Source organism: Megalops cyprinoides, chromosome 20, assembly GCF_013368585.1.
Source record: "Megalops cyprinoides isolate fMegCyp1 chromosome 20, fMegCyp1.pri, whole genome shotgun sequence".
Classification (NCBI taxonomy): domain Eukaryota; kingdom Metazoa; phylum Chordata; class Actinopteri; order Elopiformes; family Megalopidae; genus Megalops; species Megalops cyprinoides.
In genome coordinates, this window is record NC_050602.1 from 27,545,001 (window position 1) to 27,570,687 (window position 25,687).

Sequence of the window (25,687 nt, forward strand, 5' to 3'; positions counted from 1 at the left end):
AATAATTCAAAGCCGGATTAGCAGAAGCCCTCTCTGTACTGTGGTCAGCAGATCTGTCTTCACTGTCCTCCCCATGTTTATTTAAATATCTTTGTTTTGATATACATCTCAGCAGGGAAACGATGATCATTTCAAAGAACTGCAACAGCATTGTTGCAAAGGACAATGAATGTACATTATACAATAAGAAAGTAAGTCAAATGAGTGTGAAAGCTGAAATGTGTTGTTAATGCTTTCACCACCAGGTGGCGGTATGCACTATTAAGTGGTCAATCTGAGAGCCCACTGTTGAAAATGTGCTTTAATAACGTTGTGCCAGCCCCATACTTTTTTTCCACACAGTAGCCTATTATGGATATAATCATTTTACTGATATTAAATTACTATTGTTCTCTATCTTCAGAGTTCACTGTTTTCTTGTCTTTTTCTTTTAACTACCATTTAACCTCACCAAATAAACCATGCCAACAGCCACAAAAACTATTCTGTCAGAGAATAACAATGTGTGGCAGGCATCTGAGGCCTAAATCATGGAAGAAAACACATGCTGGACTTCCAAGTGAAGGAGGTTATCTGACAGCGATTAGGGGAAAGCACCGCTGGCTGTGCTGAGTGAAGGAGGTTATCTGACAGTGATTAGGAGAAAGCAGCGCTGGCTACAGCAGGACCGGCACTCGTGCAGGTACACATGTGCTATTTCCTCCTTTTGTTCTGGAGTTTATGTAAAGCGGGTCCGGACGGTTCTTCAGTTTGTCACTTTAAAATGCCTCCATGAGTTACAGTTTCCTGGAGAGGTGCACTGGCAGAGACACAATGGTTGGCGGGAAAACCCTTGGATCTCCTTATCGCCCCACTTCACAGCTCCCCCCGAAAGCGGCGTGTGACCCCGGCCTGTGTCCTGGGAACAGCCCAGGATCAAACGGCCGTCTCCGGGGAACTGCTGGGAATAAATCTCACTCGTCCTCTCAAAGGACGGCTCTCTTATTGCCCTTTGGCTTTTCTGCCCTCTGTAATCTGCCTTTATATTTACACACGTCGTCAGGGGAGAGGTCACTTGTCCTGAATTAACACTGTCCAGACCCTCTGGTTATGGAATATGAACCAAGGCGAATGGTGCAGCGGTGCAGTGTGAGGTGTGTCTGATCAGCGGATCGCCCAAAATCAGTCGATCACAGTGATCACAGTTACACTGTGGTAATGCTGAGGTAAAATGTTAATGAAAATTGCTTGGTTCATCACGACTTTCCTCTGCTTTCAGATGAACAGTGCAACCTACATGCTGTTGTAGTGTCAAGAAAAGTCTGTTGGAGTGATAGAATCCATCATATTAATACATGACTTTAAAAATGGAAATAATTTATACTGAATATTCGTATTCACATTTGTTCAGTCTCGAATAAATATTGAAAAGAACACACAACAGTAGAACACAAAATAATTTTAAAAATTATTTTAAAAGGTCTGATTACTGTACACCTATCCAATCATGTTCCAACAAAACTTTGATATTACTAAGATGGGGGAAAAATAAATACAAATTCATACACACCAATTTCAATTCATTACATCTCAATAGAATTACATTTCTGACATTCATCGTGAGCTTAGTGCAGGACAAAAATATATTCTTCATGGTATGTTTACTGAGAATCAGAGAAATCCTTGATCCTTCATTTTTATTCAGCGCAGACAGATCCAGGGTCACATCTCAGATCATCCTCCTGTTTCCTTCACTGTGATCACTTAACGGGCGATCAAGCAACTGTCAATCAAAGCCACAGTGCGGGGAAGGATGCAACAGTATAATAACCTATAACCTATGAGGTCAGGGACCTGACAGTACAATAACCTATAATGCAAAAAGATTCAACAGCATAATAACCTATAACCTGTATCCAACAGTCCCCAAACTGTAAAATAACCACAGAACAGCGCTATGTTTTACTCAGCACACGAGTATTAAAAATGTGGAATATTACGTATGACTCAGACATAAAAAAAGCACGACAGAGGAAAGCATTTCAAAGAATACAAAGTTTGAAATTAAATAAACAGTTTACAGTGCCAAGCTCAGCTTCCTTAAACAGGATAACAACCCTAGCTCACAGATGCGAATCACAGATAAACGCTATAATAACCTGTCCCGACAGCCTGGGTCCAAACGCTACTGCGGTGACACACCATAGAAGGCAGAGCTCAGCACTGCTCACGCCACCCGCTTCAATAAAATGATAAAACAATACATAACATAAATGAAAAGATAATGGCATTTCCGTATTGTGGCTCATAAACTATAGTTAATATTATAAATCTTTTGCCTGGTCATTAAAAAAAAACTTTCTTCCAAGTCAATTGTTTCTCTCAAAGGTGTGAAGTCACCCCCTGCAAAACGCACGACAAAGGGCTATCTGTGCGCTTCTACGTGAAGCCATAACATAACGGGCCAAGATCAATCACGAGTTCGGAATGCAGGCACCTGACTCATTAACACAGCTGGTTTTCCACCGCGTCGGTAGCCTTTGGCTTCGTATTCACAAACACATTCTGAGCATCACATCATGTTCCTTAAGTCTGCGTCAGAGCTGTTCACAATGGAAAAATACATGGAGTTTAAAAATGGCTACATTGTTATACCTGTCACAAAAAGGGGGGGGGGGGGTGAAGGGGTGAAAAAAATGCAACACCAGGCATACCCCCCCTCCCTCTCTCTCTCTCTCTCTCTCTCTCCCACACACACACACACACACACACACGCATCCCGGTTCTCCGAGGTACGATGTTACCATAACCCTTGGAACGATGTTTTGAGGCGGTGCTAGCGAGGAATAGGAAGTAGCTACTGAGCTGCGTTTATAAACAGTGCGACTTTGCGGATTCTGTTGAATGTGCAGTTTGCGCCTAAGAAATTCGGTGGTGGTAGGGTACACCACCAGCAGGGGCACAGGCAGGTGCATGGTGCGGGATTCTGCCGGGATAAAACCGTCCCACAAAGTTTTGAAAGAGGGAGCATCTCTTGATCTGAGCCGTCAAGTCCAACTGTTTCCCTACTGAACCCTGACACAGACAAACATGTATAACAGTAGCTACTCACAGACTAAGTTTGGAATGGACGCCAGAAAAATCCACAGGTCCAAGAGTAAAAGTTGCGGCTACTACATGCGGATCATCTTCTTCTTTTCCTCGCTGATTCAGTCCCTCATCATCGTCAGCCTGGTGCTCTTCATGGTGTACGGGAGGCCGGCGCAGTCCTCCGAGGAGAAGCGGGTGCAGGACCTGGGCCAAAGCTTCGAAACGCTCAACGCGGAGAACGAGATGCTGCGCCAAAAGACCAGCAACCTCACGCAGCTGCTCAACCAGACCATGACCAAGCTGCTGTCAGAGGGCAAGGACCTGAGGAGGCTGCGCGAACTGGCCAATATCTCCGCCTCGGCCATCGTGTCTCTCAACTTAAAACTGGTGAGAAACTTCAAATATTCCTTTTAGTTCATTCTTTATCGTGATTACAGTACCAAAGTAACATTAAGAAGGGACATTTTGCATTGTAATTTAATTGCACCAGATTCAAAAGTTTACCAGGCTTTTGCTCAAAATCAGAAAATACCAGGATTTTAAAAACACGATCAAATAAGCGGTATGTAGTGCGAGTCATAAGATTATTATCAGTCTGATGCTGGGTTGATGAGGTTCCTATTTTCCAAAAAAGAGAGAATTTGATCAGTGAAACCAGCTGTAGCCCCCGGGGTTTACGGAACACCCTGTTTCTTAATTTGTGGATGACGGAAATTTCGTTTTTATTTGTTTTAAATGTTGTAGACAATTAACGCATTGAACAGTAAGGTTTACTCTCACTGCTTGTTGTTGATCATATTGTATTTGCTACCGCTCCAACATTTAAGCTTTTAAAATCCATTTCGTTCCATTTACATTGCAAATAAAGTAGAGGGAGGTTTTCAAAATAAATTATAGATAAACAAAAAAGGGAATCAAAACGGAAAGAAGAATCAATTGATGAAAAATGATCTTGTAAAAACAGCGCAGACTAGGTCTTCTGCTTTCATCTGCATGAGTCAGGCACACCAAACTGCTATCATCAGGATTCAGGCATTCATTTCCGAAAACAATATGATCTCTACTGTTAACACAAGAGGTTTACTTGCAGAAATAATGACTTTACTGGCTTTGTGTGACGGTGGCACGGTCCTGTTCACAGGTGACGTGCGAGATGGAGAAGAATAAAGTGCCGCGCCTCCCCACCTTTCCGCTGCCCAATCTTCAGGTGTCCACAAACGGTAAGGATTTTACGCGCTTTGCGGCGTCATTCTCCTGCCGTTCTCATCAAGTTTTGTTTGATGGAGGCAAAATCTGCTTCCAAATTGCTCATTGACGATAATATTTTTTGTGGTTTGAGCGACTGATTCTCTCTGTACCCGAATGCATCTGCTGTTACTGGCATTATTGCACTTTTGTAATACCCTATTAAAAGATACAATATCTCTGAGCATATCGCATGTTTTCAAAAAGGGAGCATCTCTCTCATATTGTAGTGTCCAGGGTACATGCTACTCACAGCTCCTTTGTAACCTTTGGGATACAAGCTGTGCTCCTTACCAGTATGCTACACTGCTGCCCCAGTCATCAGACCGGTGTAATTTTCTCCCAGACAAATTCAGCCTGCAGAACAGGAACCAGCAGCTGGAGGCCATGCTGCGGCTGGTGGAGACCAACTTCACGCAGACGGTGCAACGGCTCAGCTGGGAGCTGGACCGGGTCGTGCGCGACCGCGACGACCTCCGGCTGAACGTGATTGGGCTGCGGCGCAATGCCTCCGCGCTCGAGCGCCGGCTAGAGATGTACGGCCGCAAGTGCAAGGACGACTTCGTCAAGTCGCTGGAGGGCATCCAGTCCGTCACCAAGGCCTTCCTCACCCGCATCGACGGCCTGTTCCCCAGTGTCTTCCCCTTCCAGCTCACCTGCGACAAGCAGAAGGAGCAGCTGGACCAGATGCGCGCCAACTGCAGCAGCCTGTCCAGGGAGGTGGAGAACAAGTTCCAGGCGTACCTGAACGTGGTGGGGGACAGGGTGACGCAGATCCAGGGGGACAGCAGCCATCTGAAGGTGCAAAACCAGCTGCTGCAGGAGGATGTGCTGTGGTGCACGCAGAACCGCACCGCGGCGGCGTCCGAGGGAGCCCGCAGGCTGCAGGAGGCGCAGAGGAAGAACGATGAGGAGGTGGAGAGGCTGCTGAGGGAGCAGAGGAAGCTCAGGGAGGACAGGGAGCTGAAGGAGCAGATGCTCTCCGTGAAGAACAGCCAGATAGCCATGCTCAACAGCAACATCCAGGGCCTCAACTCCTCACTGGCACAGTGCCTCGGCAGGGTAAGAGAGACACACACACGCACACACGCACACACGCGCACACGCACGCACACACACACACACACACATATATACATATATACACACACACACACACACACGTATACATATACACATATACACACACACGCACACATTTTTTTCATTAGATAACAAACTGGTATTTACCATTCTGCTGTACCCACTGCGCTCCCCATGCCAGATCCTTCCAGAAAAGTCTACATGAGAACGAGGTGTTCCCTGAAACTGCAAGTTTCATATTGATCAAAGGTTAAAGGTCATGTCTGCAGGGAGTCAGAGGGAATTTCAGGGGAAGGAAATGGACCATCACCTGTTAGAAGACAGAAAGTCCACAGGTTACGCAGTGTCCCATGGGTTTCCATCTCTGGTGTGGATGCTGGAATAAGTGTTTTTGTGTCATGTTAGGTGGAAGGCTACATTGCCAGCACAAAGAAGCAAACCAAACCTGGGAAAATGAAATCCGCACAGGGATGGTACCAGATCAGACACTTCACTTAACTTTGGCCTTATTTTCCCCTTTAGAGTTTCTGTATTTCTCTACTATAACCATTTATCATACTTGCTTCTTTTCTCCTTCTGTTTGTTGAAGAATTAACTCAGGTGGAGCATTTGTTCTGGTTCAGAGGAGCAAATCTCTATTCTCATACCCCGGGGGAATCAACACATTCACACAGTGCAGTTAACTCTGCTGTAAGACAAGAAACAGTTACATGAAGGGACTCTTTTCTATGCATACCTGACTAGCGGCACCACCAGGTCCTCCACTGTCTTGTTTTGACTATCTGATGAGGCTGGTTCTCCAGTGTCCTGTAATTAATAATTACTAGCTTTCACGCTCCTTTTTTCATGCTCCTTCTTGCTATTTTTGTAAACTTAATTTGAGAAAAGCAGGGAGGGGCAGGATGTCCGGGAGTGCTTGGTAGGACAAAGGGAGGCATGAATCCAGCGTGTACCAGCCCGCTCTGGCCCAGAGCCCGGTCCGTCTGTGGGGCTGGGAGGCTCAGCTGAGTGGACACCTGGCTGTAAACTTCCAACATGACAGTGACCCAAAGTGTTAATTAAACACAAAGTAAACTTTCTCCATTAATCACCTCAATCTCCACACCCCACTACAGATGAATGATCTGAATGATCATTCTGAATGACCAATACTGCTGGGGTGGGTGGGGGTCAAAAATCTAACTCACAAGTGTCAGAACCACTAATGTGTCTTATCAGCGGGATGCAGTTAATAAAATATTCATTGTAATTACAGGGAAATTAAAAATGGTGACCCTTGTGTTTTCTATGACAAATCCAGAGTCATATGTCCTCTTAAAACTGTTTTCCAGCAACCTGCGCTGAAATTCCCCATGCAGTTCCCTGGAGGGACGTCCAACGTACAAAATCCTTTCTCCAGACCGGGCAGTACTTCTGTGGGTGGGGCAGGGGGTGTCAAGCCAGGGAACCCTCTGCTGGGAATATACACCCCAGGGGGGGTTAAGCCAGGATCGAGCATCACAGGCCCCAGTCTACCCAATCTACCCAATCTACCTAACTTCCTGGATTTAACCAAAACAGGAACGGGTGCAGTAAACCCCGGTATGATGTTTAACGTGAATCAGCGTCTGTGTTTCTGGGTGTGTGTGACTGTGTGAGTGTGTATAGAGTTTGAGGGTGTGTATGTGCATTTGTGTATATATGTATGCTTATATATGTATATATAATGATGTGTGCGTATGTGTGTATATATGTGTATATATAGTGATTGTTTTCCGTCTCATCCTGCAGACCCGGTGATGAGGCATGTGAAGGAGCTGCAGGAGATGGCAAACAAGGGCTCTGGGTGAGTGTGGGTGGGGCTTCCACTCAACACTCAACATCTGACTTTCACTCTTTATTTTTCGCCCTGTTCTACTAAATGCAAAACATGCACCATTAGGTTTTGTAGAGAAACTAAGCAACCCCAGAACATTTGTATTGTATTTCAGACAATATTAACAAATTACCATAGCATTAACAAGCAAGATAAGTACCTCAAATATATATTCACTGGCAGACTGCCAAAGTATCGATTTGGACTTGATTGCTCTACAGAGTCCTCAGAACACCATTATGCTGCGTTCAACAATATGTCAAGTCTTAAATATGAGGAATAATAAATCAAAATTGTGATTTTTTGTGAGACAGAGTGGCTAGTACATGGGTAACCTTACTTTGTAAAGCGACACAGTCTCTGAGCATATCTTATTTTCAGCCAGGCTGTCCCTCCTGTGGCCGTAGAGCTCTGGAGCTGTATAAGCCAGCTTTGCAATTTCACACAGAGAGGAAGAGGAGCTTTCAGATATCTTCAAACACGATCCAGTTCATATTACATACATGTGTCAGTACAGCAAACGTACTGTAGGCTATTGCAACGACACATATATAAACACAGGGAAACTTTAGGGGTGGATCTCAAGCTGTGAGCCACTTTCTCAAAGGTATGTTTTCCTCAGACTTCTGCCGTTTGTCTCCTATCTGTTTGTGTGATGTGAAGCGATGTGCTTTACTGTTTCCAGATATCCCAGTTATCTCTTTAAAAAATCCCAACTTCATTATCCCACTTAAGATTTGGCAGAGATCTGTGCATTGTGTAGCTAAACTGAAAGTAAGGAACAGAAGAGAATGATTTATGTGACAAATTCCTGTCCAATTCACAATGGTGGAATGCTCAACAGCACATGAACCGTGAAGAAAAATGACCTTAAATGACAAGAGTTTCATTTCCTGCTCATCTGTGTTTATTTGCAGAGTGTCAGGGTAATTCCAGGAGTCGCGTCACACAAAATGAAGAACCAGCTCATGCGGCTCTTAGCGGCCCCCCACCCCCCCACCGCTGAGCATCACGCCATCATCGCTGGTCTTCCAGAACTTTCAACTGAAGGGACTGAAAAACCTCCTACTGCTTCCTACACGGCCCTCTGTAAATGCATGCAAGACTCATATAACTTAACAAACAACTTAAACAACTACATATTGTAAACAGAAATGTATTTGATGTATATAATTGTATAAAAAGAAGTGTATTTTTATTATGGGAAACTTGTGTTGGCAGTGCTGATTTCCCTCACTTTCAGCAGAGAAACATGCAGGCGTAATCCCCAGCTCCTGTGAGAGCAGCTCGACAGTCAGTCACCCCCCCCGAACATGGCAGCGGAGTTCTGGCAGACCCGTCGGATCAGAACAGAACAGTGTGTTTATGTTTATCTGCCAGCCTGTGGCCAGGCCATGGGAGTGAATGCCGGTGTTTACAGAGAAAAACAATGAGAAAAACGCATATATACGCAGGAAAGGGGGGCGGGGGGGCAGGGGGGCAGGGGCGGGGAGCGAGCCGGACGGGAACGGGGCTCTCTCAGACCCACTCTGCATCCGCTGGCCAGCTCGGTCCTCACAATAACCTTGGCTACTTTACAACATCTCTCAATTGTGATCATTGCATCTTAAAAATAAAATACTACTACAAAAAACATGAGACCCGCATGCCCCCCCCCCCCCCCCCCCCCCCCCCACTGGCACAAACACACTATCAGCACGGAGCAGCCAGACAGCTCTGGCTGTTATGGGAAACCACAGCTGGAAGCAGGTCTACCTTCGCCTTATAAACCACGTTTCCTCGTGTACAGTAACGCCCTGTGATGAAATCAGAAGAGTCACTGTGTAAAACTCGATCCCGGCAGGTCACCCTCACTCTGCCGGGACCTCGGGGTGGAGGGAGCTGCCGTAGGTTCCCTTACCCAAAATCCGCGCGGGCACGTGAGGCTGCGCGTGTGACGCTGGGGGGCACATGGCTTCATGCAGAGCGGCTTCTGCAGGTTACAGCGCAGCCTGTGCACTTCAACAGCTGTGCGTTCCTCCTGCTTCAGAGCATCGGCCTGGGATTTGAACCCGCCACATTCCAGCACGGCTTCCTTCCCACACTGCATCACCCGATCACAAACAAACACGACCCGTCGGGAGGGCGCGGCCCTCGAGTGCGTGAGCATGATGAACGGCATCATGGAAGAGGAGCACATGGAGGGTTGGGCTCTCCGGAGGAGGGCCTGGGCACAGAAGAAGGCCTTTTCACATGCGTACAGTTAGAAAGCCGTGGAGCGCAGAGCTTGACATTCATGTACATTTTGTTTTGGAAATGATCTGATACTGAACCTCAGAGAGAGTGTTCAGTTGTACCAAACACACACCGAAGCAGTAACTGCTGGAAGGCAGAATCATGAACTGTCACTCTGTCCAGCCAGGCATTTTCCCTGGACTTTAATACCGTCTCTTAGCCTAACCTACGTTCACGCTCTTTGGAAAGTCACTCTGGATAAGAGCATCTACTAAAAGATGAAATGGAAATGTAAAATTTGGTTTCTCATAGAACAAACCGAGGTACCTTCAGAAGCATGCAGCAGTCAGGTGGAGAAACCTCCTGTCCAGCTCTCAGGATATCCTGTTAAACACAGCGTTTCCCACCCGGTACAGTCAGACGTCTGGCTGACCCTGAGTAACCCCGGGGCTCGGGCGAGGCGGGGCGGGGGTGTGGGGGGGGGGGCACTGGCCCTCCCCATCACACTTAGTTGCACAGCACTGAACCCCTCAGCTTACAGATACACCTCAGAATGAGCAGCCTGGCCCAGCCTCAGGGTGAGGGCAGGCCCTCTCTGATACACTGCCTCCCATTACACAAACACTCAGAGGAGGGCCTCAGAGGGATCGCCCTTCCTGCTGCTCGACCAGGGAAGGGAGGGGGTGGGGGGGCGAGACGGTCAGGTAAATATTTAATCAAGGCTTGAATGAGTGTGTGGGTGTTGGTCCTGCACAGGCAGCCCTGCCTTCATATCAGGGTGTTTGAATGGCAAAGCTGAGAGGGCAGCTCATAGCTGCAGCACAATGGCTTTTCCAGAGCAGCCTCTGAGAGGCGCCGACGAGGCAACAAACCGCCCATCATCTCTGACCCTCCGAGGTCACGGCCGAACCGCCAGGGTCTCAGAATGCTGTAATGGCTTCCTGTTTGGGCTCCACAGCACATGTTAATGTAAATATAATAACTGCATTACGCCAGAACCAACTCTCCCTGATGATCCAAGAGGAATGCATTTCATAGCCTGTTCAGGCCTCGCTTCACTGCAGTGCACTATGGGGCTTGTAGTATGACACTGTAGATGTGCCAGTGTGAATGCCAGGCTCTGTAGGTGTGTCAGTGTGAATGCCAGGCTCTGTAGGTGTGTCAGTGTGAATGCCAGGCTGTAGATGTGTCAGTGTGAATGCCAGGCTCTGTAGGTGTGTCAGTGTGAATGCCAGGATGTAGGTGTGTCAGTGTGAATGCCAGGCTGTAGGTGTGTCAGTGTGAATGCCAGGCTGTAGGTGTGTCAGTGTGAATGCCAGGATGTAGGTGTGTCAGTGTGAATGCCAGGCAGTAGGTGTGTCAGTGTGAATGCCAGGCTGTAGGTGTGTCAGTGTGAATGCCAGGCAGTAGGTGTGTCAGTGTGAATGCCAGGATGTAGGTGTGTCAGTGTGAATGCCAGGCAGTAGGTGTGTCAGTGTGAATGCCAGGCTCTGTAGGTGTGTCAGTGTGAATGCCAGGCTGTAGGTGTGTCAGTGTGAATGCCAGGATGTAGGTGTGTCAGTGTGAATGCCAGGCTCTGTAGGTGTGTCAGTGTGAATGCCAGGCAGTAGGTGTGTCAGTGTGAATGCCAGGCAGTAGGTGTGTCAGTGTGAATGCCAGGCTCTGTAGGTGTGTCAGTGTGAATGCCAGGCTCTGTAGGTGTGTCAGTGTGAATGCCAGGCTGTAGATGTGTCAGTGTGAATGCCAGGCTCTGTAGGTGTGTCAGTGTGAATGCCAGGATGTAGGTGTGTCAGTGTGAATACCAGGCTGTAGGTGTGTCAGTGTGAATGCCAGGATGTAGGTGTGTCAGTGTGAATGCCAGGCAGTAGGTGTGTCAGTGTGAATGCCAGGCTCTGTAGGTGTGTCAGTGTGAATGCCAGGCTGTAGGTGTGTCAGTGTGAATACCAGGCTGTAGGTGTGTCAGTGTGAATGCCAGGCTGTAGGTGTGTCAGTGTGAATGCCAGGCTCTGTAGGTGTGTCAGTGTGAATGCCAGGCTGTAGGTGTGTCAGTGTGAATGCCAGGCTGTAGGTGTGTCAGTGTGAATGCCAGGCAGTAGGTGTGTCAGTGTGAATGCCAGGCAGTAGGTGTGTCAGTGTGAATGCCAGGCTGTAGGTGTGTCAGTGTGAATGCCAGGCTGTAGGTGTGTCAGTGTGAATGCCAGGCTGTAGGTGTGTCAGTGTATGGGAGCATTGCTTTTGTTATGGATGCTTCCCCTGCAGGACCACCCAGTGCATGCTGGGAAGAGGGGGGTCTGCATGGCTTTGCCTGTGCTGCACCTCACCTTGCTGCTCTCCTGTTACGACATCACTTCAGTCCAGGCCCAGCAGGCATTCTGCAGGACAGCCTCTAAGGCCCTCTGCCCCAAGGTAATCCCTGAGAGCGTCCCCCCCCCCTCGGCGGGGCGGGAGGGAGTGGTGGGGGGTGGTGTGCTGCAGAAGAGGAGCGGACCCTAACAATCAGGAGCTCCTTCCTGGCCGGGTCGCAAACCTCAGACCCCCTTTGTCTCTGGCCGCTGACGTTTCTCCGCTGTATGAGAGCTGATTGCGTTTCCTCTGGGACCGGCTCTGCACGGCCGCTGCGGGCCAGCCTGGTAAAGACATTAGCAGGCAAACACCCCCCAGGCCCAGAGGCTGGAGTTTGGGTCCTCGACCTGCAGGCCCCTCAAAGCCAGCATTTAGTGACTGAAACAGGGGGAACAGAGCACGTTCAGCACTGTCCTCATCCTTTACCGCTGCCTGCTCTGCTCTGCAGAGAGGGGTGGGGCGTGAGGTCAGATCACACCCTACACAGCACACACAAGCACACACACACACGAACACATACAGCACACCAGATACATGCGCACACACACAAACACACACACACAAACACACACACAGCACATCACATACATGAACACACACACACACACACAGCACACCACATACATGAACACACACACACACAGCATACCACATACGTGAACACACACACACAGCACACCACATACGTGCGCACACACATGAGCACACACACACGCACACGAACAGCACACCACATACATGCGCACACACATGAACACACACACAAACACATGAATGCATGTACACAGGATGAGGGTATCTAACCTGCACAGCAAGAAAACTAAAACGCCCAGAGAAAGCCTTCACAGACAGTAGGAGAGGATGCAAAGCCTACACAGACAGGGCCAGAGCTGAACCCTGGGTCACTGTACTACTGTGACCCACCTATTCATACGAGCACATATGAGCAAGTATTCACCCAAGTCACAAGTCAGTCAAGAGATAATATACTGTCTGCACAGATAGGTTCAGTGTTTTACATGTTTTTGACAGATTAAAGACCGTGATGGTGGGTAGGGAGACTGAGAGATGGATGTGCTTTTGGGGCAATGCCTAACCGACTTGGGGACTTCATGACATGAATGATTTGAGCAGACGACTGAAATTCAGCCGAGGGGAAACCACTGAAACATATGATAGCAACTATTAAGATCTTTATTATCACGCACGTCTTCGCGCTAAGAGCTGTTCAGGGAAACGTGTGTCGAAATTCTTTAAATGCCACTTTAAAACCCCTCTTAACCTCAGACACTATGGGGAAACCAGGCCCAGACCTGCAGCTCCAGTTCTATGCTGGCTTTTTGCCATCTAGTGGTAAAATAAGGTAGTGTCAGTGCTTGGGAGGGAGCTGATCTGTGACAGACACTGCTGACAGACACTGCTGCCTCCAGGAAAGAGGTCACACAGTTGGCTTTGATTTACGTCTGTTTTCCTGTCACACAGACACAGCGAGTGCTGGCAGGGTTGAGATTCCTGGCAGGCCCAGCCCAGCACTCTGCCCTGCTCTCATTCTTCTCAGTGAGCAATGCTGTGTGACCTTTAAGGAGTTTGATTCCTGCGGGCGGCCCTGGACGGACATCACTCCGCACCCAGCGGTCCCCGTGGCGTCTCGGCAGAGCCAGAGCTGCCTGGCTCGCACCCAGGCCAGGACGTCCTGTCGCCTGCTCCCCCCCCCCGCCGCGGCGGGACAGACACGGCACATGGCGGCACCGCGAGCCACGCAAGCGGCTTCGTCACAAACACCCTGCACTATCGATACATGGGGCGGACAGCAGGGGGCAGCACTGATCACAGAGGGCTATCATCCTGCAGAGGGGACACTGCACATCACTGCGAACACACCTGAAATGAGGGTTTGTGAACCCCAGAATGGAGCGGAGCAACAGTATTACCAAAGGCCCCTACAGTGGGGAAAAAACAAAAACCAAGGGAATTATGTTCAACCAGTACGTTTCAGCATCGTTATTTGGTTACAACAGCTTAATCAGTTACCTGATTATGTGCTCAGCTGGAGTGGCTACAGCCAGATGCAGCAGCTTTTCAGTGAATTACAGGCTGCAAAGCGTGTGATCAAATCAGATCAAAGTGTTCTGCTGCACAGGACAAAGTTTTTTGATTCCTTTGAAATAAAGCAGTTCATGAAGCCTTAATCTGCTCTGGTGTAATATAGACTCCTATAGACTACCTCAAGCACACAGTCACCTGTATTCACATCCCAGAATGCATTCTGCATTCTCCTTACAGTAAACGAGCTCACCTTGAGTTCGCCTCGGGATGGGAAAACAGAAGCACCTCTGGCACCTGCCTCTGGATGGGCCTGTAATTCTGCTGTGTGGCCAGGTAGGCACCTCATTGGAGCAGCATGATGAAGATCCGGTGATGCGTACAGGCAAAGCGTTACCCACCTGTGCACACGCACCCTACTCCCCAACACCCCTCAGCACAGACGCCAGAGGCAGTGTTGGAAATCTGTGCAAAACAAGGTTTTTAAGCATGATGCAAGACACAGTTCTTTGGTATTCTACACGCTGAAATTTTTAATGATCTTTTCAGTTGCATGTTCAACTGGATGAATGTTTATCTGGCCATTTAGGTTTAGCTTGATAGTCCTCTATCACTGATTTTTAACTTCTGTTTCTGTATCAATGGCCTCTTTCAAAACGTATGTACAAGTCATGCCATGATGGAGCTGTAATTTGCTGTGGGTAAGCACATACAATGAGGGTTAAATAATAACTAGGTGTAAATTGTAGCTGTGTAAGGCAAGCCTGATGAATACTGCCAGACCAATGAACAGAAGAGAAAGAGAAATGTCTCACAGTTTCCACTCCTAGTGCCCGAGAGCTGTGATCCCGGGGGGTTCATTTCTACATGCATAAGTATTAGTATGCAGCAGCGCCCTCTAGTGGCAAACACAATGCAGTGGCAGCGCCCTCTAGTGGTAAATCCACTGCAGCAGCACTCTGAGCAGAGGTTGTGCACCTAGCATAACCCCCTGGTCACAAGGTCACAAACAGAAGAGTTTTGGCATTATGCTATGTTTACAGTATGCTAAAAAATAGAAGTAGAAATATTTTTCAATATAGTATTTAGATTGTGGTATGTCATCTGATGTTACCCGATCATTAAATACCCCAAAGTGAGTGATTAAACACAATGCTTTACACTGCAAAGTCAGTGATTAAACACAATAAAATGCTTTCTGTTCACCCCACAACATTAACAAAAATATGTTTACATAAGATAAATGCTTTGAAGATGTTGTGTAAATAAAAATTTGAATGATTATGATTACATATATAGAAACTCACTTGATTGATCTTTCTTACTCGTACAAGGGTTTAGACCAGATCTGTTAAATGTGTTTCGAACTTTTCCCTTTAATATTTTAATAAAGGGTTATTGTCCTTTTCCAGATTCAATCTACCTGCACTGTCCTTACATTCAGTTAATGAACTCGTGTAATTTTCTCAAAACTCTTACTGAACATTTTCTGATAATTTCATCGACCACTGGGCTTATGATGTCATCTCTGATGTCATGAACATATCAAAGGAGAGCAGCTCCTGCTTCAGCACACTGCAGTGAGATGGAATCTGGATCGTGGCTTTTCAGAATCTCGGAGCTCGACACACAGCGAGACGGTGTTCCGTACAGTTCCAGAACAGCTTTATTCAGAGCAACGTTCCATCACTTTACACCCAGACCAGCACAGACGGGGAAAAGGTTCCGAGACAGGTAAAGGGCAGGGTTTGCATATTCATAGGTCCACTGAACCACACCATTTACACAGAGGTCTCCTGACCGCTTAGTGCAGAGCCAATCAGAGGCAGAGGGAAGGTCACAACCTGTAAAACACTCAGAAGCACCAGCATCACACACTGAGATCTGCACCTACAATCTCCAGCTCAGGGTGTTCTGTGAATCCAGCTTCCCCAGCTCAGGGCGTTCTGTGAATCCAGCTGTGCCCCAGCTCAGGGCGTTCTGTGAATCCAGCTGTGCCCCAGCTCAGGGCGTTCTGTGAATCCAGCTGCCCCAGCTCAGGGCGTTCTGTGAATCCAGCTGTGCCCGTTTGTTTTTGACAGTCCTTGGAACTTTGCACAAGCACTGTGCACCAACCCCCCAGATGCACTGTGTTAAAGGGTCCATCAGTGAACAGTGATATGATCAGGAGACTGTGCATTCTGCAGCGGCGGCCAGTCGCGTCATGTAAGGCCTCTGCTCCTCCCCAGAACACACCCAGTACAAGTGCACAGCAAAAGCAGCTAAACGCTTATCACTTTATGGAGGGTTACTGGATTGAGTTACTGCCTGCTTACACCAAAGGACACTCTTCTTCGAAAAGATGAGTACAATTTGCTGTATAATTATCATTTCTGGTAGGAGAGTGCGTGGGAGACGTTTTGCTGGATGAACGAGGTTCACACAGAGACCATGCAGGGCACATTTGGAACCGCCTGCCAACCCCAAAACAAGCGTGATCCCTGGGGGTTATTTCCACAGAAAACAGCCCTGGGTGACCTTTACACGTCACCCCTTCAGCGAGGGAACGCTGCTGTCACACAGCACTTCAGAAAAACATCATAAAAAATGAGTTTTACAGAGGATATTTAAAAACACATGTAGCAGCAGCTAAAGGTGTGTGCGGTTACGGTGTCAGCACTTCTACCTGTACATCTGTGTATTTACAGCCCAACACATGTTAAGAGTGCGATCCTGCTCAGGTGAGAGATATGCTTCAAGCCTGATCACACCTCAGCAGCAGGAGCTCAGGGCATGAAGAGGAGGCAGGAATATTGAGCCAACATGGCGGCTGCCGTCACAGGAACACTGAGCCAACATGGCGGCTGCCGCCACAGGAACACTGAGCCGACATGGCGGCTGCCGCCACAGGAACACTGAGCCAACATGGCGGCTGCTGCCAGATCACAGCAGCACAGCACAGGACCTGCGCTGGGTCCTACCAGCACTCACTCATATTTGCATTTACTTTACGTTTGACAGATTATGAATGTGGCAGAAAGGCAGAAATATTCCAGCATATTATAATAAAACATCTTGCTTTGACTTCAAGCTGACAGTAAACCAGGGGAGAAATGCAGCTTATAAAACCAAGGAATTTTTTTCCGTTTGTCAATTTTTTATTTTCTATTTTCTGCAATAGACTGAGCCTGAAAGAATTCCTTCACCTCTGGAAATGACTGCGCTTTCACCGTTTTAAAGGAGAGCTGACAGCGCATCTCTTCAGCAGAGAGGATGCTTTAAGACGGCGCGGAGGCAGGACTGTGACTCGCTGCTGGCTGTGACTCAGTGGCCTGTGACTGACACAGCACACGGCAGACAAGAAAACGCAGCTGAAGACCAGAGCAGTGATCAGCGGCAGTGAGCAGCGGCACCGATCAGGGTCTCCAGCGAAAGGCCGGACTCGAGGTGCTCGCCCCCGGAGCAGGCCCCGCCCCTGTGCGGGAGGCAGGTGCTGCTGGGCCCTGCAGCTCCCCCAGGCACCTGTAGCCGTGCAGCAGCTGAGAGGGAGGCCACGCCCCCCACGGAACTCCAGCCTGCCTCAGCTCTGATTGGCCGGAGTATGACTACACCCCACGAGCCAGAGGAAGGCTTACTTTAGGGGTGCTATGAGTTCCAGTGGCAGTACTCTCGCCATCACACCTGGCACAAGTTACATGTCAAATGTCTCCCAGTCATGTCCTCTCAGACGGCAGGAACAGGAAGCGGATCTACTGAACTGAGTGCATGTGAATAATTCCTAACTGAGAATCAGGGCTTTATGTACAGGTGATGGTCTGGGACGACCACAGGAAAAGGCCTCCACTGCTCTCCATAAACACACATCCACAGGCTGAGCGTGCAGGCCTGTCTCCAGCTCTGCCTCTCCTCAGCCGGAAGATGGCTCATCCACTCCTTTCAGCTTTTCCTTATCAACCATCATTTAAAAGGCGACAAATATTTTCAAGTTAAACCAGTTGGATTAAATAACAGAAAACAAAAAGATCTTGACTGGAAAAGCTAACAAGCTTTTAAAAAAAAAAAACCCGAGGCAATATGGAAAACGCATGTGTTGAACATGGACACAGTGCAGATACACACATCTCCCATTAGATGAATGTTCTCTTCCATTCAAAAGGTGTGACCCCAGAGCGGAGCAGCATGGCAAGGCACTGCTGCGCCCTCTGTTGGGCACAGCAGGGAAGTGCAACTGAAGATCTCTGAGCTCACCTGGAAGCTCTCTGTAAAGCGTATCGTTAAACACAGTATATTAACATGATAAAGGCATGTATGGGCGGCCTGGCCACACCCTGCGTGACTGGCTGATAGTGTGTCACCTGCGTGGAGTACGCAGCAGTGTGTGTGCGTGTGTTTGCATGTGTGCTGTGTCCCTCGTCACCGTGGCGGGCTGTCTAAGTGTCCTCATTCATCTCTTGGCTGTCTCTGCGGGCCAGCTTCCGCGGAGGGGCGGGGCTCTCTGCATCTCCCGCCTCCTGCTCGCGCTTCTTCGGTGCATTCTGGGAAAACCAGAGAGGACCAATCAGCATCCGAACCAAACTAACCAAACACCTCTGCTCAGACATTCAGCTTCCACCACTGGAATGAGCACCGTGATGAACGGGACCTCGAACACTGCATCAGAGCACTTACACCTGTGAATAAAGCCTCCATATTTACCAGCACATATCTGCACGATGTCTCTCTCCATTATTAAATTCAGTTAGAGAGAAAACTAAAGTTGGACATTAGTCCCTGGCTGACTCTGTACACTTTCCTCCTGCTTTATTCGGCCCTGTTTGGAGCCGCTCACACAGCGGCCTCGGCTCACCTCGCCTCAGGGCTCCGCCTGCACTCGAAGGGAGCACCTTGCCTACTGAGCCACTCAGAGGCCGCATCTGCACTTTAAAGAATAAACTCTGTACCTTTTTGTCCCACTGCTGGTGGAAGTAGCGCAGCAGAATGTTGGTCTTCTCTGTGACGATGACTGGAAAAGGAAAACACATTCATTAGATACAGAGCAGGAGAAGTTATACATCACGCTGTGAGCAGAGCGTCCCCTACAGCACGACAGGCTTCCACCCTCCAGTCGACCCTACCCACAGCGTTCTGCAGCCTGAGGGAGAGCACCCCAGCACCTGAGATTCACACCCTACCCTTCCTGCGGTAGGCTGGCTGAGGCAGCTCTCACTGACAGCAGCTTCACCAGAACCCCACTGAACCTGTAACTTTTACAAAACACATTTCCCACAATCCCACGCTGGCCTATCTGAAATTCCAGTTTCTTGCTATCAATATTCTGGAATATGCTCCCTATGAAACGCCAGCAAGGTTGTTCCAGCTGCCAAACAGATATAAACAGCTTTGATGCCACACTGTTCATCAGGGCTACTCAGCTGTGGGGCTGCATGGACCTCCAGCTCTCTTCAGATAAACCAAACAGCACTCAGGCGGGTAGAGAATTGGGTTCAATCAAGATGAAGATCGGTACAACCCAGCTGCCTGATCAAAGGAGCACCTGCAAACACTCTGTGTGTAGCTCAATGGGAGCCGGGGGCACTCACGCTCTCAGACACACTGCCTCAGACTCACACACACACAACCACATTACATCATCATTTAGCGCGCGCACACACACTCTCACACACACACTCTCACACAGAGTAAAAAACGATACACAGTGAGGCTGGGGGCACTTACTCTGTTCAGAGGGGTACTCTCGAGTGGGCAGGTACACAGACGGTCTCCTGTTCTGTAGAAACACAGCTCAGTGAGACAGTGAGGAGGCCTGATGTCACAGACTGCTGTGCAGACGTGCCAGGCTACCAGGGCAGGGCCAGGTAACTGCAGGTACGCTATTGTGTGCCTCGTTTACGGCCTAACTGCATCATGACAGCTGCACTCTGACCTGAGATAACCTTAGCCCCAGGCTCAGGGCGAGGGTCAGACTGCAGCACAGAACACATTTCACTGTTATGACTACAGAGCCTCTATACAGCTGTAGAAGTTTCCAAGGAAAGGGATTTAACACATTACCTGCATTAATGACATTAAGGCCACACCCTTACTCAGCATTTTTTCAGCTGATGGTTGATATCATTCTTCATCCACTGTCTACACCGTCTCTGATCAAACCCCCCGTCTGTTTCCCAAACTGAAACCGCAGACTCGTAGACAGCGTTAGAGCACAATGTAGGCTGCTGTTCACTGCCACCGTGCCGACACAGTGCAGCAAAAACATGTTCTGCATTCTTCTCATCTATGTTAAGGTCAACGCAATTTACGTAAGCTCATACATTTTTATTTGTAGCCTATTATAACAGTAACTACAAATAGTTTACACAGCCTGATTCAGTACGCAGGTACAGTAGCATGACTGGTTTGCAAGCACTCATCTGGAGTGGATTCAAGAGGTACAATTTGCAGGAGATAACAGGGATCTCTGACTGGAGGCCGTGCTGTCAGTATTTACTGCAGACCCTCAGCAGTTCCCTCAGCCGCGTTATGACAAGCGGCTCTTCCACTGTTTCCCCTTCACCGTTTTACGGGCCTGTGCTCCCTCTCAGGGCTACCTGGCATTCAGCTGAGACTGTGAGGCTGGAATCCTGATAAACCTGCCGTTCACATTTCACCACCTCCCGGCTATACCCCAGCACATTCGCCTCATTACCAGCCTGGCCGTGACATGAATGAGGGCTAAAACCACTGCCTACATTTGCTGGAATTTCATCTGCAGTTATGTCACAATTTGGAAGTAAATTCTGCAAGTTGCTTCCTGCCATTTCTGGAATACTTCTCCTCTTTGAAAGGCCAACAATATACTTTACACAAAACCGCACATCTCAGTTACAGAAGCAGAAACATTCTTTTGTACTGAAACTGACTACTATATCAGAAATGCCAGCATAGTGATATCTATGATCTAGGAGAAGCCAGACAGCCAGCTCCGGCAAGTAGCTCCGGCCAGCTGAGAGGGTGGCGGGCCAGTTTCGGGAGGACACCCACCGATGCTTTGCACACAGAGTCTGCGTGGAACCTACTGAAGTTGCTCTTGTTGTAGACCGGCAAGCCTTTGAGGAAATCCGCCTGTAAGAGAAGCATGTCTTTCAACAGGGAGCCACACATCACAGTACTGTGTGCTACACCTACCCCCCCAAAATGGTGACCCAGCAGAAAAACAGGATGAATCAGCACACACTGAAATAAAGGAATGACAATGGTGTTTGAACTGATTAAATCTACGATGGCAATCCCAAGGCTCCCGCTCCTGTATACATCTGACCTTATTGGCCGGATGACCACGTGCAGCCTGTCTAATGCTGAAAATGAATACCAGGTGTGAGCAGTGCTTTAAGCAACCATTCTGCAACTGGCACCTTGCTCGTCATAAAATGGCTGCAACAGCAGACAAAAAGGTGAAGCTAACGATAGTTGAATGTAACATCACATGGCAATATATAGACAGAGAACGACCAGGAAAGCAATGAACTCTTATAACGCTGCAATTAAAAGTTATTTTCCGCTTAAAAATCGCTACGATATGATTCGACACAATGAGACATGTCTGACCAAAGCCACACCTTTTCAAACACTGTCTGGCAGATTCCAAATTGAAAATGACACAATGGGGTGGGGATGGCTGTTTCTGTGCTATTCTCCTGTACGGCCACAATCTTTTAGCGTGGCATGAAATCCACATACTGACACACGGCGCCAGTATTAAATGTACCGAGAAAACAGCGCGTCACGCAAATGTTTAATATGCAAGGCTCACTGAATTAGGGAACATTATGAGTTTAGGGCTCCATGCAGAAGGAGAAGAAAACCGGCTGCCACCAACAGAGTGACCGCCTGCTGTCGAGGTTGGAATATGCAGCTGGAACAGGGAATGTATGGCGATCAGCAATCAGTTTGCAGTTGTCTGTATGGGTGGTGTCTCTTCACATGTATGAGCATCCAGAGTAACGTTACCTATTTAGCTGTCACATTCACTAAGCGGCTAACGTTAACTAGCTACCCAGGCTAGGGAGCCACTGCATATGGGAGGCTACTGTTAACAACTTACCCAATTACGAAATTAACGTTAGTTAACGAGTTAGCTGTCTGGAACCCCCGAGACACGCGGATTTAACGACAGCTGGCTAGCCGTCTACAGCTGCTGCTGAGCTCAGACAGAGTGGCGAAGTAGCAAGAAAGTTGACTTTGAGGCAAAATGGAAAGTACACATTACCTTATCCATGGTTTGTCGAGCCTGTGATGTCAGAAAAGGAGAGTGCCAAATATTAAAAATAGCAAACAGCAAGAGCTGTTAGCTAAATTACCATCAAGCAGCTAGCTTACTAGCTTCAACAACCCAGCCGCAGCTAGCTAGTCTAGCTAAGAAACCATTCACTCTTTAACCCGGCAAACTAATAAACTTGCACTTGCACTAATAAACTGGCTCCACGTTACACAGACAATTGTGGTATTATGTTCTAGCAAGTTAATATCGTAAGCTATCCGGTCAGCTACTGTAACAGCTCTACTCAAATATGTATTTTAAGATAGCCGAAATCCACCATTTTTGCACCGACACACGCAAGATTTAACACTACTCTCTGGACGCTTGGCGTCGGGCCTCGGCTCTGCGTTTTGATTGGCTACAAACAGATTAGCCTATCACCCAATGAATGACAGCTGTGAGTATCTCCGCCTTTCTATTTGCCAAACGTCTGCCTATTAAGCAGTCCCGTCTCTCGATTGGCCAAACGTCTGCCTATCACAGCGCCTGACATTACTCAGCGGATAGGCTGAGATCTGCTACTGACCAGTTAGTGAAGTCCCACGCCCATATCAGAAACAGGTTGATCGATAAGGCAAACGTTTTCATCATGCAGCATAGATGCCAAATTACTTTCATATAGCTACACAACATATATAGTTCTTCCCGCGGTCAGTAGCTGTACATTTGTCGAAACAGTTCTGCTACTTAAAGTATTATTATCAAAAGCACTAGGTTTGAAAGCACCATTTAGGGCACATTACCCCAGCCAAAACAGATGCTGCCCAGGAGTTTATTCAGTTCTTTAATGTAGCATGGCACTCCTTCCGATGAAACAAGATAGAGATTTTTCTGTAGGCTGAATGTGATCAAGTGCATGCTCTCCGGACAGGATAGATTACCTAACTGTGAGTTTTGCTGTATCTGTATTGTATTATCAGTATAGTAGTAGTAGGATCTCTGATGATGTAATGGGCAGGATGATTAGGAATGATAATTAGGATGATAATGGAGGAGATTAGGAAGAACATTTGGGTATTGCTTCCAAAGTGTGTGTGTTTAAATTAGGTTATATGGAACAGAAACAAATACATGTAGTTGCTACATATATGTTTATGTGTAAGATCCACAATGTGGTTCTCTCTCCAGGAAATCATGAAAGGGGTGAACTCTGCCCTGTATAGGTATGCCTGATAACTCAGCTGGAAGGCATTCCTGTTATCCCAATCAGCATCACCAGTGGTTCCAACTACTTTGTTTCTGCCTGCAACAACAGATTCATGATCAGTACACCTATATAAAATGCTAACAACAAACATTGCAGCAGCAGCATTTGTGACCAGCATGCAAACACATACTGGACTCTAAATACTCCCAGTTTCAATTCTATACAGTGACGTTCACAGGAAAAAGTGCCAGTTGTGACTTGTCACTTAAACTAACATTTGTAATGAAAATTGTTTAGCTGCATAAATGTCAAATGTATGACAGTCTATTACCAATTTTCAATGTATTCTGACACCAAGTATAGGTTAGTTAGCTAGGAAGCTTTATTATAACTAGCTGGCTACATAAACCTCTAAAGAAAAGATTCTTGTTTGTGAACAAGCAAGTAGCAATGTTGTTACCCCTTTCTTGAAATATTCTCACTATATTTAAACATTGTGATGCAAATTTTGATGCAAGCCTCTTTCTCTTCTTCAGTTTAACTAACAAGCAAAAACAGAACAGAAAGATACAAAACAACCTTGCAAAGAATACCTAGTTACACTAATCTGAAATGGCCTACACTGATTTATTCCTACTAGAGTGACACAAGCAGACAGCAGTACTTCTCTGCAGTAGCTATCTAGCTAGAAATTAGCTATATGAATTCAATTTGACAATATATGCTGATTACTCTCCAATGAATGATTCAAAAGGACAACCACTGTCTGGCTCATTTACATTAATTTAGAAGTCATATTGCTGCAATGGAGTAAAACAGAATGAATGCAAAGTGGCTGTAATGGGTTCCCAGTGGAGCAGAACTGGGCAAAAAAGCCTTGTTTTTTGGTCCAGGATGTTTACTTTTACACCGAATTCACAGCGCAGGGAACTGACTCCTATGCATACACAAAAGCAAGAGATATGTAGAAGCCATTTCCCCTTCTGGCTTTTTACAGTTATGTTGGCCCAGTCACTTTAACAACTTTACAGCTCTCGTCTGTACCTATTACAAGAACTGCATGTGCACAGCTAGTGGTACATTTAGACAGTTAAGAGTGATTAAATAACAAGGGGCCCTACTCAGAGAACAAGCAAAGGGCTGGTGACTTGCACTGATTCATGTTCTAACTTTATTTATCAGTATCTGCAGCAAGAGTCTGGAAGACATGAATGGCAAGCAAGTGAACCAAGATGCCAGTCTAGAGAGTCGTCCAGCAGCTCTGCTTTGAGGTCCAGTCCTTAGCAGGTTGCTGCGGCAGGGTAGCAGAGGGAGGCTGGAGGCTCGACACGGGGAAACCCTTCGGACCAGGAAATGCAGAAGCGTGAAAGTGCGCCGCTTCGCCGGGCAGCCCTCGCTGTCAGTGCGTGAGAGACTTGCGTCCTTTCAGCATTCTCCTCAGGATCACCTCGATGCCACCCCTCGTGCTGATCCTCTTCAGCCAGCCGTGGGTCCGGATCCGCTTAATGTTTTTGGGCTGGTACTCGGTGCCGCGTTTGACGGTGCGGACCTGCTGGTGATGCCAGGGCAGCCGCTGAAAGACTGCGCCCCCTTCCGCATATGATCCGAGTGCTCCGAACCGCAGCGATGGTGCGCTCGGCCCAGGATGCTGTGTCAGAACTGCCCTGTGGAAACACGTTTTATCAGCCCTATTCAGATACGGTGAAACTGTGTAATACGCTGCTATAGTAAACTAGCCTACCGTTTTAAAAGAGAAACAACGCGATCACATGCAGTGCGGTGAACAACTGCCGTGCCCGGGGGCAAAACTCCGGCAAAACAGAACATCTAATGATTGCAGTCGATAAATCCTAATCTTTCATTACTCCTGTAAAACATCTCTTTGATAAATGAAAACCACTAGATATAACTAGCTATCTTGCATACGAATTTTACAGCTAAACTACATAACTACAATATGCGATTAGCATAAAAGGTGCTAGCAAACTGGCAATTATTCGCTTTTTCCTTAAAGACTTCTAAATACGTTGTTCCAAATATCAATATTTGATATTGATATAGTGACACTAAATCTATCACATTTATTGTAACTAAATCGTTCGTAGAAACCTAACAGACAGCCATTCCACCGCAAGACAGTTTGTTTGCTTGCTAGCTAACGTTACGATAGAAGGCCGACAGCACTGGAAGCTAGAGCTACACTAGCTAGCCTGATGTGATCTGAAGCTTCCGGCGCCGAAAAATCACACTCAGTACCTGCATGCATTGCATCCAGTTCCAGAGAACGGAGAAAGCGCTGATCTTAAGAAGTTCATTATACTTAATTTTGCTTCGAGATAGCAGCTATGCTATGCTATGCTACAGCTGGACAGCATGTCAATGTCACTGTGGCGCTGCGGAAAGCACGCATGCG

The 25,687-nt window shown here is 47.5% G+C and overlaps 2 protein-coding genes across 2 annotated transcripts; one reads left to right on the forward strand and one right to left on the reverse strand.

Annotated features, from left to right (window-relative positions):
• Positions 1-2,766: 2,766 nt before the first annotated feature.
• plvapa (plasmalemma vesicle associated protein a) lies at positions 2,767-8,460 on the forward strand. Its single transcript, XM_036554430.1, has 6 exons — positions 2,767-3,456; positions 4,211-4,289; positions 4,661-5,376; positions 6,729-6,978; positions 7,168-7,222; positions 8,170-8,460. Exons 1-6 carry the CDS (start codon positions 3,070-3,072, stop codon positions 8,180-8,182), a joined length of 1,500 nt encoding a protein of 499 aa, XP_036410323.1. The 5' UTR covers positions 2,767-3,069; the 3' UTR covers positions 8,183-8,460.
• A 9,687-nt stretch (positions 8,461-18,147) lies between these two features.
• On the reverse strand, positions 18,148-22,496 carry LOC118795988 (DET1- and DDB1-associated protein 1-like). Its single transcript, XM_036554812.1, has 5 exons — positions 22,077-22,496; positions 20,852-20,932; positions 19,547-19,598; positions 18,772-18,833; positions 18,148-18,366 (listed from the first exon to the last, which is right to left on the reverse strand). Exons 1-5 carry the CDS (start codon positions 22,083-22,085, stop codon positions 18,262-18,264), a joined length of 309 nt encoding a protein of 102 aa, XP_036410705.1. The 5' UTR covers positions 22,086-22,496; the 3' UTR covers positions 18,148-18,261.
• Between the last annotated feature and the right edge of the window lie 3,191 nt (positions 22,497-25,687).

What these genes read in the sequence shown, in the direction of transcription:
- plvapa (XM_036554430.1), top strand. Translation starts at nt 3,070, where the DNA reads ATGTATAACAGTAGCTACTCACAGACTAAGTTTGGAATGGACGCCAGA. An exon ending in TCTTCAGGTGTCCACAAACG is followed by an intron (nt 4,290 to 4,660) that starts GTAAGGATTTTA and finishes ATTTTCTCCCAG; the next exon opens with ACAAATTCAGCCTGCAGAAC. An exon ending in AACGGGTGCAGTAAACCCCG is followed by an intron (nt 6,979 to 7,167) that starts GTATGATGTTTA and finishes CTCATCCTGCAG; the next exon opens with ACCCGGTGATGAGGCATGTG.
- LOC118795988 (XM_036554812.1), bottom strand. An exon ending in AGAGTACCCCTCTGAACAGA is followed by an intron (nt 18,834 to 19,546) that starts GTAAGTGCCCCC and finishes TTCCTTTTCCAG; the next exon opens with TCATCGTCACAGAGAAGACC. An exon ending in ACCAGCAGTGGGACAAAAAG is followed by an intron (nt 18,367 to 18,771) that starts GTACAGAGTTTA and finishes TGGTTTTCCCAG; the next exon opens with AATGCACCGAAGAAGCGCGA.